A 20,298-nucleotide genomic window follows, 5' to 3' on the forward strand; every position below is an offset into this window, starting at 1 on the left:
CATAGACAGAGACGGCGAGAGGGAGAAAAAGAAAGAAAAGGGTCCTAATTAAGTGCTGGTGAGACCAATAGCATCGTTATCTTTTATCCATTACTGTGGGCTGACACACTTCTCTCTTCCATCTGCTCGATCTGACATCCAGCTCGTGAAAGCGTCGGTAATGACGACTCTTTTGAGAGAACGAACTCAGATCAGTCGTACGCAAGCAACACAGGACAACTAATGGCACTTTCGCTGCTAAAATGAACACATCACAGTTGATGGTAATGTCTAGTGCATGTTCTGGGTGACGCTCGTGTGTTGTTGATGTTTATTTTAGCAGTATGGAGTAGGTTGAACATGAGGTCATCACCACTGGCCTGTGTGAGCATGTTGACCCACCACAGCACATCATTAGCAGTGTTCTTCGTTGAGAGCCTGTCTCTGGTGGTCTGTAATGATTCAGACTCCATGTGATGACATCAGAAGGATCACTAGGGTAAAGCTGACACATCGGCCGATTCGCTGAGACCTGTCTCCTCCATCTTTCCACTTACCTAGCTAAGAGAGGATGTCTGACATGCTCAGACTGACATGTTACAGACCTGCTGTATGACAAGAAGTCTGTTTATAGCTTGAGCTTAGAACCAACAGTGACTCGAGCATTGTGCAGAGGACTCATTTCACACCATCAAAAAAATAATACAAATATGTGGAGAAGGTGTTTCATTATAGACGCTTTTGTTCCTAAGATTGATTTTTATTACAACTAGCATTTCTCTAGATGCTTTTTATTTATTTATTTAATTTTGTCATATCCACAAGTTTCCTACGCCCCATGAGGCCTTGCGTCAAAAGTGGGCGCGACTTCCGGTTGGAAGTAAACAAAGCGCGATTTGACATGCTTGACACTCGTTCATTCAACAGTTGACAGTCATTCAAGTTATAGCGATCCAAACTAGCTAACGATGTGGGAACACAACCTCAACGAAATTAAAAAGGGTGAAATAACAGTACCTTTACCCTCCGCAGTAGTTGATTGGGAGTATTATAATAACATTATTAATAATCAATACTCATCAAGGCATGGTGACAGACAGTTGTGCGAGCTGACAAACAATTAAAATAAAAAAAATACACACTTAGTCATTGTGCTTTGGAGTTTATTCAAAATTATAAATGAATGTGCTACTTGAATACATTAACTGGCACATTTGGTATTCTGTCAACTCAGGCTTTGATCCCGAGTTTAGGTGTAACATCAGTATCGAACAGCCAATCACATGCTGATAGAGTTTATAGAACATTAAGAATTTAAACAAATGTACACGGGAAGATTCGTCGTCTTTTGGGAGGTGATGGAAACTACAGTCGTTGGCAGGATCAGAGACGGGCTCTGGCAGGATCACTCTGATTTCGTTTTCAGCTGATGTTCAAAACAATCACGTTTAAGCCACTGAATTAGTTTAGTTCGGTTATACATACAACCGCGAACAGCACATGTTGTCCCTGAGCTCCGTAACGACATCGCTCATAAAGATTTGCGTCTTTAAATAGTAAAATAATTCTCCGAAAAACAGCTAGCCTCTTCGCTAACTAACACACAAAATACCATTGGAATGCTACTTCCGCCGCCTCACCGGAAGTTTCACCCACTTTATTTTTTACAGGAGCGCCCCTCGGAAACTTGTGGATAAATGTCACATTAAAACTGCCTTGGATACTTTTCCCCATGAATTTCTCATTTGTTTTTCCACTTATTTTATTTAGCCACTTTTCGAAAGCCTTTTATGTCTATTTTATTTTACTTTTGTCTATGGAACTATGGAAACTAATTAATATACTATTTTTTTTCCCCTCAAGGTCAAAAGTGCTCAAATATCTCCAACAAAAACACTGTTAAGACTACTTCCAAACATTTCACAGGACCTCGTGGTTATAGAGGACGTCTCAGAGAGAAACGATTAGGATTAGGGATTTGCGTGCTTGATGAGAGCGAGAAGACACAAAAGACAAAGTTCAGAAGCGAAATAAAGTAGAGTCTATAAAGGTGCGAGGCGGCATCCTCCGTCACCCGTTGGCCTGCTCATCTGGCTTCATTTAAATTTAATTCTGTCAGGCTCTATCCATCTCAGAGTACCCTTGTCTAGAATTCAGCATGGAGGGAGAGCAGGTTAATAAAACATTGACAGGTGAAGTATTGAGCAGAAATCAAAAGGCAGGAACAGAGAAGAAAATGAGAGACAGTGACTGAGGACGTCCTGAAATTTTGCACAATTGCCATTGTAATTGTAGCCATTATTATTTCTGTCTTCTGCGTCAATATTGTGATTCATATCACGACAATCGGCACTGCCATTGCTATCCCAATTATTATTCTAATGACTGTTATTACTCAGCACTCGGGCATCCGCAAACTTGGCCGCCATTGTTTTAATGGCTCCTAATTGTTCCAACAGCACTATACATCAAGAGCAGGTCCGTGAATGCATAGAAGGCAATTAAAAACCTAATTCAAACCTAAAAGAACTCAAACAAGTGTGGCCAAATTCCCAACTAAAGTATCTAAATGTGTTTGACTGAGAAGTCAAACAAAACATGGCTAATTGAGCATTCGTTAAATGCACTCTGACGCACGCCAGATGTCTCCTCTTCATGTAAATGACCGAAATGAAGGCATGCAAACGGAGAAACAAATGGTACGGAGGGAGGGGAGCGTGCCGTGAGGCCTATACGGCATTCGAGGAACTCGCCAACTCGCTGATGGAGGTGGAAAGACATCAAGCGAGATGTAGAGGGAGGCACAGGGAAGGAGAAAGACAGCTGTGGGTTTTGGACACATTCGCAGCTGCCAGGAACATAGCGCAGGGGCGGTCGAGTCCACTACACAACTTGCGTGGGAATTGTTTACAGTCGTATCTGTATTGTGGGCACGCAAGCTTATGATCCAGGCGAAAAACAACAAGAAACCGCAGACGGATTCATCCTGACCCTATTAGAATCAAACCATAATAAAATACACAACATGCTCACAATTGGATTAAGTGTGAAAGTAAAGTGATCGATTACAGGTCAGCGTTCTGATGGTATGAGAAGCAAATAAATGAAGGTTGGGGGTGGAGTGGGATGGTGGGATGTGGAGGAGAACTTCATGATTTGGCCAGATGAGGGCGACATATTAATGCACACAAAATGCACAAATCTTTGTCCTCAAGAAAAAAAAGGTAGAATGAGCAAATAAATAATTTATTAAATACATGATTTGAAATATTCATAATATATAATATCAATCTCAAATATAAATATTGTAAACTCCACCTTTATATTTTCCTCTGACTACATTTTTGTATTGAAAAAAGATGAAAAAATTAGATTTATTCGAACTGAAAAGTTTTAAGTTAAAAGTGCACTGTAATCAACCATTTTATCCCTTTAAACTCATCTTTGATCATCAAAATGACATACAGTATTTAAATGTTTTAAGCTTAATGCTTTAAAATAGATTCAATGTAACTACACCCTTGCCTCATGTTGCATGAATATTCTATGAATATGTAAACTAGCCCCACCTCCACTCGCTCTCTCCAATTTGTTGATGGTCACACGTTGACGGGATTGGTTACAAGGCAGTTTGTGATGTAAGAACGAGGTTTTGAGACCGTCTTTGGTTCACTGCCGTTTTGATACTTCGCAATGGTGTTAACTTCTAAATTTGCACATGGTTTGAAACACCAAATAAAAACAACATTAAAAGCTTGATTTTTCACAACAAGGGGGACTTTAAATATGTACTTTATTTTAATGTGTACCATAACAAATTTGTTTTTATTTTGAAACTAAGTTACAGACCCTTGGGGTTCAATAAGTTTACAATAATTAGCGGGTAATTTTACTCAAACCTGTCTGATTTACCCTTTTGGAGAACACAAACGATATTCTGAGATATTCTGAACTCTGAACTATTTTGTCCCTTCAATGAAAGTCAGTTGGGTCAAAAACAACAACTTTTGTGTAGTCATCATACAGGATTAGTTGAAGTTGTAGTTCATTTTATTTAAATGGATGAATTTTCCCTTTAAGGTAAGACATCTTTCCCCATCTTCTCCAACTAAGAAAGCAGAATTTATGAAGGTAAATTATGGAGGTAAGTTGAATTTAGTGTCTTGGTAGAACGCCAGATACAGCTGGCGTATGAGCAACTGCCCTGCTTGAGATTATCAACCAGCCTCACACACACACACAGTAGTCATACATAACACATTTATTACTGAATTAGCAGACAACCAGGCAGAGGATGAGGACGTCTTAGGAGATCCACGTCAAAGTTTAACAATAAACTTTGAGTCGCTGTCGAGACGTTATAAGACGTCCTTTGATTCTGTCCTTTAATCCAATTACACTTCAGTCTTTCAGTCTCGCTCTGGGAGCACCTGATATCTTCATAACTCATGAGTCACTCATCACTGTTTTATTTTTCCAGGCATAATTCTGTACAACATGAAGCCAGAAGTCACCCAAACCGTGACTGTAATGCTTCAGGTAATCGGCAAGCAAGCAGCTTTGGTGGAAAAGCTGACGGACTGAGATTCTATGCGTCTCTTTATACAGTAAATCTCTTTCTTTCACTTTGTGGTCTAAAATTAAAACTATCTCTCTGATGGATCTCTCTCTGCCAATCATATGTGGTAAAAAAAAAAAAAAAACGTCTGCACCATAAATAATATATAATCCCTTGCAAATCCCCTCTCTTCTTTTTTTTATCTCAATCTGTCATTCGCTCATTCCCGGTCTTCCCCATGCAGTTCCGTTTCCCTCAGCACCTTGTCTCTTCTCCAATCCGGCATATTTCTATCCCCTGCCCTTTCTTTTCTCTGTTCTTTTCTTTTTGTCGCTTTCTGCTCCTCTCTAAAACTCATAATTCCCTCTCATACCGCCTGCTTTTCCTCACTAATCTCATTCCCTTTCACTTTCACACCTACACAGGCTCCCCCACATTCTCTTTCCCTTTCCTTCATTTTCCCCTCGCTTTTCTCGTCTTCAACCCCATAACCGTCACACTATGCTCCCTTTTCCCCTGTAACTGGCTTCATCCGTCACTTGTTCCCTCTGAATTTTTTTTCCATTATTTCCTAACTTTTCCACTGCGTCTCTCCCCTACTTTACATTTCCTTAACTTTCCTCCTCTTTATCTTCCCACCATGAATTCCTCATCATCTCGTACGTGTTTCTCTCACTCTCTCTGTGCTATCTCTCCAGCAAGAGGCCTGTTTATTTCCATCTCTCCCTTCAGAAATGTGATTTGTTCTGCAGCTCAGGCTCGCAGTATAATCATCCAGCTTTGTCCAGGCGGGCGAGAGAGAGAAGGAGCGGGGGAAAAAAGGGAAGGTGGGAGTGAAAAGGACACGCAAAAAGCGAACAGAGGAGAAAATGGAGTGAACATCCATCTCTTGTCTCTTTGTTCCACTTGTCTAATTACATCCATGTTCTTGCTTTTCAATATTCTCTCTCTTGTCTGTGTCCTTATTCTAAAGTGGAACTGTACAAAATGAGCAGTTCGTTGAACTTAAAAAATAATGAAGGACATGCTGACTTTCTTGAATGCATACTTAATTATTATACCTAATTATTTTAAGTAAACGTCTTGACTGAACTGGAAATGTCAAACTGCTGTGACTAAAAATCTGCCGTCATTGTAATAATTGGCTATTTAGATCGAAAGTTCACAGTCATTTTTCCCTCATTAAATAGAACTAAACAGACAGAGAAAAATACTCCAGACATTTTAGTTGTCGTTTTGTTTATATGGAGTAAGTTGACCTGAGGGCCACCATTTTGAGATCACATGACCACCTGAATAATACTCAATTTAGTCCTCCAACCTCTGTTACTGGACACTTTTACTTGTGAAATCAAATCCGCCTTATCCACACCACTAGGTGTCAAAATAAGCCCAAAACGACAACATTAGTAAAAAGTTACTGGCCGTTTCTCAATATGCGTTCAACATGTGAAACGTCAGTCACTGCATGCCCAAGTACTGTTCCAATTCAAAGTTCACATCTAGCCAAGTTCAGTTCAAATTTCCGCGTGTTCTTTATCCACCCCTTTTATCGAGGATGGATCGAGAGGTGACTCGTGCGGACTTGAGAAAGCCAGGCATAAATAGCTACCACTGTTATTGTGTTACAAAATTTAGTTATAAGAGTTTTTCAAGCGAGAATATAGTTTATTTATAAAAGCCTATTAGAAGTTTTTGGAGTTGTGAGATCCAGGCGATCACCGGGGTCTCGACGCTCATTAACTCCTCCTGGAACAACCTTTCCTCGGCTAGTCCTTCTGACATTTGCCGTTGGCTCTGATGTCTCTAGTCTAGTGGTTAAACATGAGATAAAGTTCGTCTTGTGTTTATCTAACGGGCGATCTTTGGTCTCATTAATCTATAATTTGTTCCCTGGCAAACCGGTTTGGCTGAGGGCAAAGTGAAGTTTCATAACTTTATATGTTTAGACTATTTAACTTTAATAGTGTAGCCTAGAGAGCTGACTTGTGTGTGTGTTTGATTGAATTGTTTGCTTTTTTTCCCCCTTATTGCATAGCTACCTATACCTTTTACTTTATCACAATAATGATTGGTAACACTTTATTTCGATAGTCTACTTTAGACATTCTACTAACTATAAGTAACTTTTCAACTACATGTCAACTAACTGTCATTAGAGTATTAGTAGACTGTCAGCTTAATAACTGTTAACACTTTATTTTGTTGGTACCCCAACAGATATTCAACTCACTATAAGTAACTTGGCGACTACAAGTAAACTTATTCTACTAACCCAAAGCCTAACTCATAACCGTCTACAGACAGTCTACTATAATATAGTATACTCTAATGACAGTTAGTTGGCATGTAGTTGAAAAGTTACTTATAATTAGTAAAACGTCTAAAATGACTATCGACATAAAGTGTAACCTAATGATTTATTAGTCATTAAAACTAACATTTAACAAAAAGAGACCAGGTTGTGTCATTTTATTTCATTATACTTGTACATAGTGAAGAGGATCAGAGAAAATATGCACTTATTGCCATATCTACATGTAGTTCAGGCAGTATGTGCAAATGCACTCTGATATCTTCACTGTATGTACAATTGTTTCCTTCAGTTTCTTTAATCTGTTCAATATGAAGTGCTTCATCATGTCTTTTATGAGAAATGCATGCCACAAAGAGAAAAGAGCTAACCAACTAACTAATCAACAGAACAGTTTTGTTTTTTTGGTCTATACAATAAAAGTTAAAAAGTGGGGTCTAATGTTGCTTGGACCCCAACTTTCTTCAAAATGTCTTCTACTGTTGCACGGCAAGTCATAATGGTTTGAAACAACATGAGGGCCATTTTCATTTTTGGGAGAACAATTACTTAAAACAAGGAAATCTTTGGATATTTAAAGAAGTATTTACTTCAAAAGTGTCTTGAAGCTCCAAACATTTTCTTCCATTTGAAATTTCATTGTCTGTTTACTGTATGATGTTTATTCTTTGATTCCCTGTTCCGTCGCTCCATCAGTGATATCTCGCTCATGTCCACCCTTATCTCTTCCTCACGGTGTAACCGCTGCGCTCTCTTTCTTTTGACCTTCATGTTTTCCACTCCTCTGTTCCATCACCATATTTCAGTCATATCACTCTCTTCTCACTCCATTTCATCTCTCTCTTTCTCCCTTCCATTTATTCTGTCCCTGATATCCTCGGATTCTGCATTTCTGCGTTTTTAGAACAATGTGTAGAAGCCCGCGTGTTCCTGACATTCTGTTTCGAGGTGCTGCAGAGACATTTACAGTCGGGCATAACAAAGGGGGCTTACGGGAAATTTACAGGGCAATTACACCAGGCTAGCCTGGGAGAGTTAGCCAACAGCCAGCGCAGAAATCCAGACCTTCACAATTCCTCACACACACACACACACACACTCATCCTGTCATCCTGGCTCACATCCCCAGCAGCATCTCACATTCAACCGCAAAAGAAAAAAAAAATTGCTTTATTGGCGAGAATTACATAACAGCATATTCTGCCAAGGCTAAAGACCCATTCTTTATCGCTTTCTCTCTCTTTCTCTCTCTCACTCACTCTCACTCTCTCTAACACACACACACTGTTACAGAGAATGGCTTTTTGTTGCTGAGATTATGGACATACAGCGGGATTCAAATGCCTAAGACCACTGAAATTGCTTTTTAGCATTTTTCTAATTTAATACTTTTCTCCCCACTACAAATTGTATTATCAGCATAACGGTTTGAGAGAAATGTTGAATTGAAAAATTAATTTAATGACTTTCAGAATGAGTTATTATTTGTACAGTATGACCCACTTTCGCTTTAATAACAGGAGCACTCGGGCTGCATGAACTCCACTAGTTTGTACCTGATGATCATGTAACAAAGGTACTTCCAGCAAGCAGCGCTCCAAGATGTTTTTCTTGATTAGTTTTACATCTTTTTTATGTTTGAATTAGACTTTCAACATGGACAGTAGACTTTTGCTCTGGCTGACAACGAGGCCCATCGCCCCAGATGTGATGTTATTAAAAGGCAGAGGAAAACACAGAAAGAAGTCTGAAGTATAGACAGACTGTCATCTCAACCTGAGGTAGTGAGTCACTGAGAAATGGAACAACAATGACCTTGCTGAGCAAATGCTCAGGGAAAAACAGCAATTACACCATAAAATGGCCAATCTCAGCTTTCCTTGACTTTTCTCTTCAATGCGTGTTCTCTTTAACTGCAAACGTCCCTCAGTGAATTTGAGGTTATCCTCAATAAATCCACTGTCATATCTCCTACTTTCATTCTTGTCCCTACAGAGCCTGTATTCTTGCTCGTTTTGTCCCATTCTCCCCACTGTTACACTGCAGTTTTCTTCCTCCCCAGTGTTCAGCTCATTTTAATGGTTCTATTAACAAGTCCCTCTAAACTTCAGGCTCTTGTTTTACCACTCTCCTCTCTTCCTATCTTTCTACAAGACCGCCTGGTCTCTGCTCGAGTTTTCCACATGCCACTACTCACTACGCTGATTAATGTTCCGCCTTCCTCTCTGCTGACCTTCATCTAATGTTACACAAGTTATATTTATACTTTATAAATGAGGGATTGCACCAATAATCCTTTTATTAGTCGATCAAATAGTCAAATGTTTGCCTTACATAAAAGAAAAAAAAAATCTAATTTCCACATTTCTTAAAATGACAACCAACATTTTGCAGATAAGATGCAAGAGTTACAGTTTAATCCTTATAGTGTATCAATTTCCTATTACTAAATCAACACATTCTCATCCCAAGACGTCATCTAACTGACCATATAACGTTTTAGGGCACCCTTTAACGTCAGTTTGATGACGATCCTAGGGCGTAAAGGTAAAGCGTCAGTTAGATGACGCGGGTAGGTTTAGGTCTGGGGTAGGGTTAGGGTTAGATAGCGTCATCTAACTGACGTTAAATGGTCCCCTAAAACGACGAATGTTGACGTATGGTCAAAAGCGTCAGTTAGATGACGTCTTGGGATGAGAACGGGCTAAATAGGACATTTCAAATAAATAACAAATAAATAAATAGGAAATTATTTCTCCTATTATTAAACTGCGACTGAACACGTGAGAATTCACTCCTCCATGGTGAATAAATTGTAAATACATGAGACACTGAGGAGCCAAGGAAATGTCCAAAGGCTGTAGTCTAAATCTGGTCAATTCAAGAACATCTGACGTTCTGTATAAAGGAGTTCACATGAGCCAACGTCTAAAAAAGTATTTGATTAGTGACCTAGAAGTAGTGCATAATCAGAAATACTTCAATGGTTTGAGATTGAAATTGTGACACCAAAAAGATTATATTTATATAAGAATATAATGATTAACATTATGGAAGATTAACAATAAATAGACAATTTTAAAATGCTATACTATTTTGTCTAAAATAAAATCAATTGTTATAAATGCAAGCAAATTTACTTCACAACAATATTGAGTTTGGATAAAGATTACATTTAACAGTGTTATTAAATTATTGGCTAAGGGTAATCTAAAAACAGGAAAAATGTACATGTTTACAATCAAACCTCCAATGTTATTTGACAATTAAGAAGCAAAGAGTTTGTCTAAATCTTTGCAGCATTTTAAAATCAAATCAAGTCTAGCAAATCCTGTTATCATCTACCCACCCTCATGTCGCTCCAAACTCATGTATGCCTTTTTTTTCTGCTGGAACACAAACGCAAATGCAAATGCAAGTTGATCACTAGCTGTCAAGTCCTTGCTTTATTTCAAAAGCTTATGAGGTCGGGATTTGAAACCGGTTCCTTTGCATGCTAAACAATCTATTGTATCTAGCATTTACATATTCAACTGGTAATTTGTAAAAAAAAAAAAAAAAAAAAAAAACTTTTTTGACGTCTTTTCTTGCCTGGGTTTTGAGTGAGTCAAGAGTTTAAACAAGAGAAGGGAAAAGATGCATGATAGCACTATTTTCTGTCTTTTTGTCTTTGGCCCACACTCCTCTCTGATCCTTCAATCATAAATATGCTGCCTCCACTTTGCCTCTATCCTCTTTTCTCTTCACATGCACATCTCTTCCCTCCCTCTCATGAATTATCTTCCTCTAAGGCGTAGTGAGAGAAGGACAGAGAGAAGCGTCTGAGGAGACAGGGACTGTCGAAAATAAAGAGAGAAGGAGAGGCCGAGGCTGAGATGAGAAAGATGAAGAGAAATGAAAGTATAGCTTTGAGTTTCATAAGGTTACAGACAGAGCGAGAAAGATTCATTTCAAGGTGTGCTGAGAAATTGCAGAGAGAAACGAGACCGATGGAGAAGTAAAGCAGGAAATGTGACGACTCACGGCAGAGGGAGAGCAGAACGAGTGACCGCAGCAGGAGGGATGGAGCGGAGGAGAGGAGGCGAGATCGCTGGCCTGGTGTCATTGTGTATTGAGACTCGGTAGTTGATCAATGAGTCCTCTGTGGCAGATGACTGCACAATTCAGCACACGCTACACAGCAGACAGCTGAAACTGCAACAAAATTACTATACACTAAACACCAGTGCTCCTTAAGTGCAGTGTTAACCGAATCACTTTAGCGGCTGCGCTTTAATCCTCAAGCACAAATATCGCATACGCTAATAACCAACCGAAGGCGGCTAATTAAAACAATCTGATCCCCACGTTCAAGAATAAAAAGAAACTCGTATTGTGTGGCAATTTCCACACTTAACTTTACCGTCAAGCTACTTATTAGCACTCAAGCTTAAATTACACAAAACACTTATGGAGTAGTCCTTTTTTAGATATCATACTTGTTATGCAGAAGGCTGTTGCGTTTATGTCTGAAACGGTTTTGAAACAGATTTGGATCCCACAAAAGCTTTCGCTAATCTTGTTTTACTCCTCACACCTAAGTTTGTTTTTCTCGTTCGTGATGAGGCAGAGCCAGCTGAGATTCACCTCATAATTTTACGCACCTCGTGCCAGAAAGACACTGATAAGGTACACACAGTCTGGTTTGTTGAAACAATCACAAATCAATGTGCTATCAAGTCGCAACAACGGTTGTAGGCACCAAACGATCTGTTTTTTGTTCTATAAGCAACTCTATAACCAATCCAACATGGAATTGAAGTTAAGACTGAAATATTAAAAGGTTCTGCTCTATAACACTGAAAAGCAGATGTTCAGGAGTCCAGCTTGATCCTTAACAAGCATCTACGTGTTATCGCAACATGTGCCTCTGCACAGGTGTCTTAAAGCCCAGAACAGCAGTTCATGTTCCAAGCACACTGTGATCCTGAGCCTCACTAACACACACACAGTGATTGGCAAGGCTGATATTCTTTGTGTGGGAGCACAACTCCAGATCTGAGCCTCAGGTAACTGCCTGATTCCATTTGATTTTCCCCAAAAAGTCGTCACGCAACTTTCCTACTTCCAACAAGGTCGAGTCACAGTTAATCCATCTCCCCTCTCCTTTCTTGATCTGTCCTTTTGTGGATGGTCCTCTAATTCCTTCAAACTTAGTTTCTTTGCTTTCACATCTTCTGTTTGTAGTCCAAAACTCATTGAGTTATCAGCTTGATGTTTGTATAACCTCTCTTGAAACTGCAAAGAAAAAATTTGGGAGGACCCTTTTATACTTGAGTGTGTGCGTACTGGCAGATGCATATCCCACATATCGTTATTTTGGTAAAGGGCAGGGGAGGGTATGAGTCCACAATAGGACTCATTCAGAAAGCAAAACAGTCAGGCAGTCAGTCAGTGAGCTTCACTGTCTTTCAGTCTCTCTTCTACGGTTTGTTTTGTCTTGCTAAGCTCTCTGGGTCATCAGCTTCTTTCTGATCAGTCTTTATCTGTCTGGCACACAGAGAGTCTTTACCAGGTCACGAGGGGCCATTTTAAATGAATGAGGCTTATTTTGTGATGTGCCGTACATTCTGTATTATGCCATGCAATGAGTTTGTGAGTATTCATGTATGAACAGTATCCAGTGTGTGCATGGGGGACTGTGGGAGAGGAAAGCAAGATCGTGTGAATGTGTGCAGACTATAGTCAATTAGTCGATCAATTCAAAGAAATATAACTCAGGTTTTGCATTTCGAGTTATTCCACCAAGGCCCACAAAACAACAAAAAACAATATCCATCTGCCTACCTGTATCAGCCTATCAATCAATCCGCTTATCCATCCACCCATCAACTATCCACCTATCCTTCCGCACATCCATCCATGCACTTAAGTGTAGGTTACCTAATGTTGTTGAAAACCCTGAAGTGCATCTTAAATTGCTTAAAATGCTGCCCAGCCACAGCAGAAAGCCGCATAACTTTCCAAAGACTTTTAAAATCCTGCATTGTGTAATAACTTACACCAATCCAACACCCTCCAACCATCATGGCCGACCAGCTCAGACCCCGCCTAAATCAGCATGTGACTCCTCATTTGGAATAAAGGCCCCGATATACTTCAAGTGAAATTGAAGAACGAACTGATGTAGCGTCATTTCCATCAAAATCAGGCCAAAACAAAGTTCCTTTTGGGACTTCGAAACAGCTTGTCAGATCAAACTTTTCTGGAAAGATTACGTAATAGGTAGGTGTGCACGGAGGCTCCACCATCTTTCACGTGGAAATCTTTTCCAGTGAATTTCTCCTCACAAATCAGTTGAGATTAGATGTAATGACTAGATGTAATGTGAAAACATGAACACATGTGAGGAAAATCAGGGCATTAATGCACGTCATTCCAGTTTATTCACTGTTCCTAAATAAACAGAAGATTGAAATGCTTTAATTGATTAAATATAAACACATGAGTTTATCTGAGTTTTTTTTTAAGCTTTCTCTGGTAAATTTCATGATAATAAAATATATTTATACTTCAGTGCTAATCAACATAGCCTTCATCACTATATAGAATACTATGAAATAATATGTTGTGTGCCTTATTCTGTGTAAGAAGTTACATCATCTCACAGAAGGATGCTCAACTGTCACTATAAAGTGAGTTTGCAGTAAAAAAAAACATGTTATTAAATGTCTTTTGTTGGACAAGAGCACCATCCATCAACCTTCCCACCAACTGACCAATCAATCACCAATCCATCCGTCCACTCTCCGATCCACCCACCTACCTAACCATCCATCTACTTACATATCCACCTCCCTATCTACCTATCCATCCACTCATCCATCCCCAACAAAGTTTTAAACCTAAAAGGCATTTTTAACTTAATATAACACGTCATTTTGTCACTGCAACAGATAGCCTACATGTTGTTTTCGCTGCACACCCCTGGAAAAACGCTAACTAGTTTTCTGGATGACTACTACATCTCTGCACAGTGCATCTGTATAAAAAAATCACTTTTGTTAAGGCAAAGATGACATTTATTTTCATCTTCTCGCCCTTATTATTACGCTCTAATACTGCTGATGCGGCCGTGTGTGTATTCATTACAGTTGAATGGCAGCACGAAACTGTTCACAGTGCATCTTCCTGTTCCTCTATCCTCATTTGCATCCCAATCATTTTTGTATCCATTGGCACCACAGCAGACCAAATGTTGCCAAAGCACTTAAGGGATATGAGTTAACAGTTGCAAGAGGGTAATGTTTAAAACTCACACATGATTCATACACGCTCTGACTGCTTGTGATACCGTAGACATTAAAGCACTTAAAACTTAATCCAGCACAAATGGTTCAGCCCAGGAAACCCTTAGGCTGCAGGTGGGAAGGTGGGAGTCCGTGGGTGCAAGAATCCTGGCATCAGCAGAAAAGGTGCAGGATATTTTTGATGCGCTGATCCTGTGTTCTGCTTATCACAGATTAAATTTGCGTTTTGTCCTTCAGGCTATGTAATAATGCATGTGGGTGGGGGAGTGGTGAATTCAAGTCTCTTGGAGGAGAAGGAGGGCGTAGAGTTAGAGCGCACGCAAAAGAGAGAGAGAGAGAAGCGAGTGTGCATGGCCCTGAGTGTGTGAGTGTGTATGGAAGACTTTCTTGGCCGTCTTTCGTTCTCTCTTTCCTTCTGAGTCTTGTTGTTTGTCAGTGCCAGGCTTTTATGCCAAGCCGGCAGCCATTACTCAATCAGACAGCTTCCTGTGAGCTCTTCTCATTAAAACCTCACACAAACTCTAAACCTATGAGCACAATTATCACCCTTTATACAAACACACGCGCAAACCCGGAGGCACACACACACACACACAGTCGACTCGCAACGAAAACAGACAAAACAGAAATCCAAGTCCTGCCAAAAGTCTCAGTTTGTGGGATGCTATTAAGGCTATTAGAGGCTAACTAACCCCAGTCACCCTCAACACAGGCTGTTTACAGCACTGAACAGCTAAAATGCTCGATAACACCCATTCTGAACTGAACGTTATGAATCATAACCATTATAATTATGCTAAAGCTTTTACTGAAAAAAATCTGATGTGCTGCAGAGCTACTATTATTTTTTTTTTCAGAAATAAAATACATTTTCTTACAAATAATATCATGTGTGTGTATGAATATTTTTCTAGAAATGTTATTGATGTACGTTCTGACCATATCAGATCTAACTTGATGTTTATTCTAGACTCAATTTCTAAAAAAAAAATTAAAAATCGTCAGGTTATATAATTTATAATCAGATACATAATAGTCATGAATAGCATTTTAAAATATCTTAATATTTGGGGTCAGATATTTTTAATGTTTTTGAAGGAAATCTCTTACGCTCTCTACGGCTACTTTTAATATGGTGAATATTACCATTTAAATATAAATATTACCATTTAAAACAACCGTTTTCTATTTTAATGTGTCTAAAAAAGTTGAGTCTTCAGTGTCACATGATCCTTCAGAAATTATTCTAATATGCTAATTTGGTGATCAAGAAACATAGTAACAATGTTCAAATCTTTACTGTAACTTTTTCTCAATTGAATGCATCCTTGGTGAATATCAATTTCTTTAAAAATGGTAATAAATAAATTCTAAAATATACAACGTGCAAAGTGCAGCACAGAGACACAAATCAGTGACTCATTTCCGTTCCAACCAATTCATTTACATGAACCGCCCAAATGATTCAAAAAAACGAATCGGATTGATTATCATTTGATCATTGCCTCAGCTCACTAGGCTGTAAAGCTGCATGTGCGATACAGCGTGACAAATATGATATAGCTGTTCTGACACGCTACGCCAATACTTATTCCCCAGCAGCTTGTTACTGGAAAAGCAACATTATTAATATGGTAAATTGCTTGTGATATTGCTCATTTGTAAGTTTGTTCAGATAAAAACATCTGCTAAATGACTAAATGTACTGTAAATATAAGCTACTCTGCTTAGCCACATCAATACTAAAACTGACTGAATTTTGATCATTTGGATACATATTCAATTGATATTTGATATTAGTTGTCGCATCGAAGCCAAATCAAAGTCCAAGAGACTTGATTTGGTTTATAACATTTGTCTATTCAAAGAACGGTCAAGTTAGCATTGCTACTTTCACCTTGTAACTCACCAAACACACACACACACACACACACAAGCAGAGATACAAACACACTCGAATAAAGTTGGTCGACTGGAAGCGTGTTGTTGCAGGTTCTGAGAGCGTTGTCATGTGCTGTTTCTCACCGGGATCAGAGTCTATTGAGCAGTGCTGTATGTTGTTTATCAAAAGAAACAGGAGAGTGGGAACGTGATCATCTCCCTGTTTTCTTCATCCCTTCTCATCTCGTCCCCATTCTGCCAGTTATCCATCAACCCACAATGGAACTATTTCTTTCCATATGATAACATAATCTTCCTTTTCTGTTCCTCTCTGAATAGTGCCCTTTAGTGGCTCTTTATCAACACAGTGTTTCTCTCTCTATCTCACCCTCTTTCTCTCTTCAACTTCTTGGGCTGTCGCTCTATCTCTTTCTTTCTAAATAACTCTCCTTTTTTCTCCCCCTTCTGTGCCAGTGACCTTACAGCGGGGCTTTGAACCTTGCTCTTTCTTCCTCCCTCTCCATCATTCTCTCACTCGCGCACTCTCTTTCTCTCTCTCTAGAGGAAAATCACACACTCATCAGTTTTCCCCGCTTGGCTCTTGACGAGCAAAGTCGCAAGGAGAATATTAATGGACTTCAGCAACCAATTAACACCTAACTCGCATAACAACCTTTTACACAAGCCAGCATGTTGGGAAAAAGTAGGAGAGAGGGCAATAGAGTGAGAAAGAGAGTGCAATACGAAAAAAAAAGCTGTTTAATTTGACATTTATGTGGTGAGGATGAAGATGACGGAGGTGTCTGGAGGAAAACAGCGAGAGACGGAGCACATGATCGTGTTAAGACAAGACAGAGGATTGGGACGAGGAATCATGGGAAGTAACTGTAATCAAAATTAATCACAAGTTGTTCTTCTAGACCTATCCATACTTGAGAGTATTAGAGTGATTAAAATGAGTTCATTATTCAACTTGCATAATTAAATTCCAATTCCAATTAAATTACGAAGAAAAATAATGGAGAGTGATCTTATTGCTATTGTGAATGAGCACTATATGAATCTAAAATGAGAGATCCATTCAGCAATAGAGTCATATGTTATGGACTGGCAGCTTTAAAAAAAAACCTTTTTACAGTATTTCTAAATGAACTAATAAATATATAAAAAATAAGCAACTGGAAAATCAAATGAACAAAAGAAAATACATAAATCGCTTCAGGATAAATCAAAAATCCAGTTTTGCATCTAGATTGTTGCATCCATAGTCTGAGTCAATATAAACATAGAACAACTATTTCGATGTATACCATCCAGAATAAATATACATGATGTGAATCTAAGTGTGGTGAAATGTTCTGGTAGAGCTGTGTCTTAAATCTGATTTCTTCTTTTGGGTTCTGTTGAAGCCCATAATGGCAAAGGCACATCAGTAACATCATCTCTGAGTCTGAACCAATACAAATCAAATTACAAGAACAAAATATAAATGGCCTTGGAATATGCCTACTGAAAGAATAAAACCAAGCCATGAAACAAGTTGCAATGCCATTGGGTTTCAATGGAATTAATCTTCAATGAGATTATAAAATGGCAGAATGTCGTCACTGTCAGAGATACTGAATATCGATTTACTTAATGCAACCTCTCAGAGAGGTATGACATAGATGTACAAAATATCTCTCCATTCTCAGAGATACAGAAATAGAGACAGCACTGTAAGAATAAGGCTTCTGTACACACTGTATTGAATTAAAAGAGTTGTCAGAAAAAGTGCGACTGAGCAGTCACTGAGCTATTTTTAATAGACCTTTCGTCTCTCTTAGTTTTGTTTACACTAGAGATAACTATAGTACAACTGGGTATCAATACAGATTTTCTGATTCAATTCAATTTGCCTGGATATGATTCCAAATCATATTTCAGTTATATTGTCCACAGTGTTTCATGGCGGATGTAAACCACTAACCAATCTATCCAATGAACGTTGTATAAGAACCGAGTAGTTTAGGGCTACACTGGTCATGTGTTTTGATTCACAACAAAGAACCAGTTCATAAGAGTAATTTTCTTCGTCATTAGATAATACTGTTTTGCGTGTTTGTTTTATTGTTTTTTCTTGCAGCCTGCAAAGAAAACTTGATGTTTCTTGCCATTATTTTGGTACATAATTTAGTCTTTTTATTGAACCAGATTCAATACAGACTGCAAACATATTATTAAAATATGATTCCCCCCACCCCCCTGCCACTTAAGATTCAGCAAGGTCGCTCACTGCTGATGAAAAGTGGTGTAACCTAACATAATATATTATAAAAATATAAAAATACAGCTAAAACTATGCAGTTGAGTGAAAGTACACTTTCACTCCCTGAAACTATTGAGAATGAGAATGCGACGTCACGCGCTTTCACTCCCCGTTGCATTGTGGGAAGGAGTCGCCATCTTGGAAGGATACGCTATCCGTTGTCATGGTAACTTTGACAGTGAGACCAAGAGAAATAGCGACAGAGACAGACAGAGGCTTTATACTTGTTTGCATTTTTTCAGAGAAACTACTTGACATCAACAACATGGACCCGTACAACCTGCTACAAAATGGACGAAACACCCGAAGCGCTACCACCTTTCACATACCCTGACATAGTAAATTACCTGGTTTATGGTATCAGTGCCTAATGTTACTGCCTACACAATGCAAGAGTTCAGAAGCTTTAAGTCACTAGAAGCTTATGAACAATTATGAATATGAATCAGATGCACGTTGCCATGCAACGTTACGCGGAAAGATTGGACATTCCCTTGACAATGCGAGTCGTACGTCATTAAAAAAAAGAGTCTTTTTACAACATTTTGCAGTACAGATCCATCTATAACAAATTAAATAACTCTAGTTTAATAACAGAGTTCTGATAGCTGGCTGATAACTAATTTTGTTCGTTTGTGTTGAATAAAAGGTGAACTGTGCTGAAATGTGTTGCTTTTGAAATCATGCTGCTGTCAATTTATTGACTAGCAGTTTCTCTAAATACAGCTGGCTAGCGTCGTTATTTAGTCTCTCCCGATAGAATCCCTTTCATTTCTCTTCCTTCTCCAAATCTTACAAAGTACCTTTAGTGAACCGTATCGCTAAAATTTAAACAAATACTAAGCTGTGCTGTCTTTCTAACGCTATTTCTAGAATGTTTTGTCGCGCCTCTGTGAAGTTCTGAAAGCGTTGCCCCTGTCTCCTACCATCATGGCTAGGGTTGGGTATCGAGAATCGAGAATCGATTGGAACCGGGACTAACTTTTCATTTTTCCCGCAATCGTTCAAAAGTTAAAATTTCGATTCTTAGTTTCGATATTCACAGTCCGCCGAGCGGAAGAAGAAACCGCTGAACAACACCAATGAAGAAGCGTCTACCGGAAGTGTTGGCATAACCGCGCGAGTCGAACATGAGTAGCTTACGTAGGCGGTCGAAGGTGTGGCTTCACTTTTCTAAAAATAACGAAATCTCGGCAAAATGCTAAATTTGTGACAAAAGGAGTATTTGTGACAGGAGTATTTCCTTCAGAAAGGATTATTTCCTTCAGAAAGGCCGTTGGTTAGCAAGGTTAGCTAAACTTTTTTGACCCTGCCTCTTAAAAGAATCGGAATCGAGAATCATTAGGAACCGGAATCGAAACAAGGAATCGGAATCAGAATCGTTCAAATTCGAATGATACCCAACCCTAATCATGGCTGACTGGCTCAGAACCCGCCCAAATCAACCCAAATCGGCATGTGACTCCCACTCTCAATAGGTTCTGCAGTAATGAAATATCTGAAACGGTTCCAGTACTCATTTTCTGCAGTGTCAATACATTGGTCTCTCCGACCGCTAGTGAAGCACACTTCTCACTTATAAAGCTGCCTCTCAAACAATTCACAAGTACCTAATTTGAGTTCTTTCTTAATGTTTATTGCCCTTGAACAGACATTTACACTCAAAATTAGTGTTCGGCGAGAATTCAGGTAAACAATCATTTTTGGAACGCAAAAAGAAAACTAAAACAAAACAAAATTACCTAAATTATAAATGACATAAAAATCCCAAATTATCAAAAATCAATCTTTTTTTTAATTTTAAGAAATTGATATTGGGAATGCTTGAACAAAGTGGGTGGGATTATAGACTGTTCGATAACAGCGGTGGCTGTTACTGGCTATTTAAATCTAGCAGGTTTGGTTTCTCTTGTCGATGTCTATTGGTAGCAAATACAATGACCCTTGTAGTGACGATTCTGTCTGACCA

The 20,298-nt window shown here is 38.9% G+C and overlaps 1 protein-coding gene across 3 annotated transcripts in view; it reads right to left on the reverse strand.

Moving 5' to 3' along the window:
- The window catches only part of cadm4 (cell adhesion molecule 4), a 145,915-nt gene that overhangs the window by 30,428 nt on the left and 95,189 nt on the right, over window positions 1-20,298 (reverse strand). The window contains exon 1 of one of the 3 annotated variants that reach the window (XM_039679452.2): window positions 10,875-12,130. The exons of 1 other annotated variant lie outside the window; for it this stretch is intronic. In XM_039679452.2, the coding sequence (XP_039535386.1) occupies window positions 10,875-10,956 (82 nt within the window). In that variant the 5' untranslated portion in view covers window positions 10,957-12,130. Of the gene's footprint in view, window positions 1-10,874; window positions 12,131-20,298 lie in introns of those variants that run through there. One more of the 3 variants, XM_039679454.2, reaches the window with a different exon arrangement.

This window comes from Pimephales promelas, chromosome 12, assembly GCF_988280905.1.
Source record: "Pimephales promelas chromosome 12, fPimPro1.hap1.1, whole genome shotgun sequence".
Taxonomy (NCBI): domain Eukaryota; kingdom Metazoa; phylum Chordata; class Actinopteri; order Cypriniformes; family Leuciscidae; genus Pimephales; species Pimephales promelas.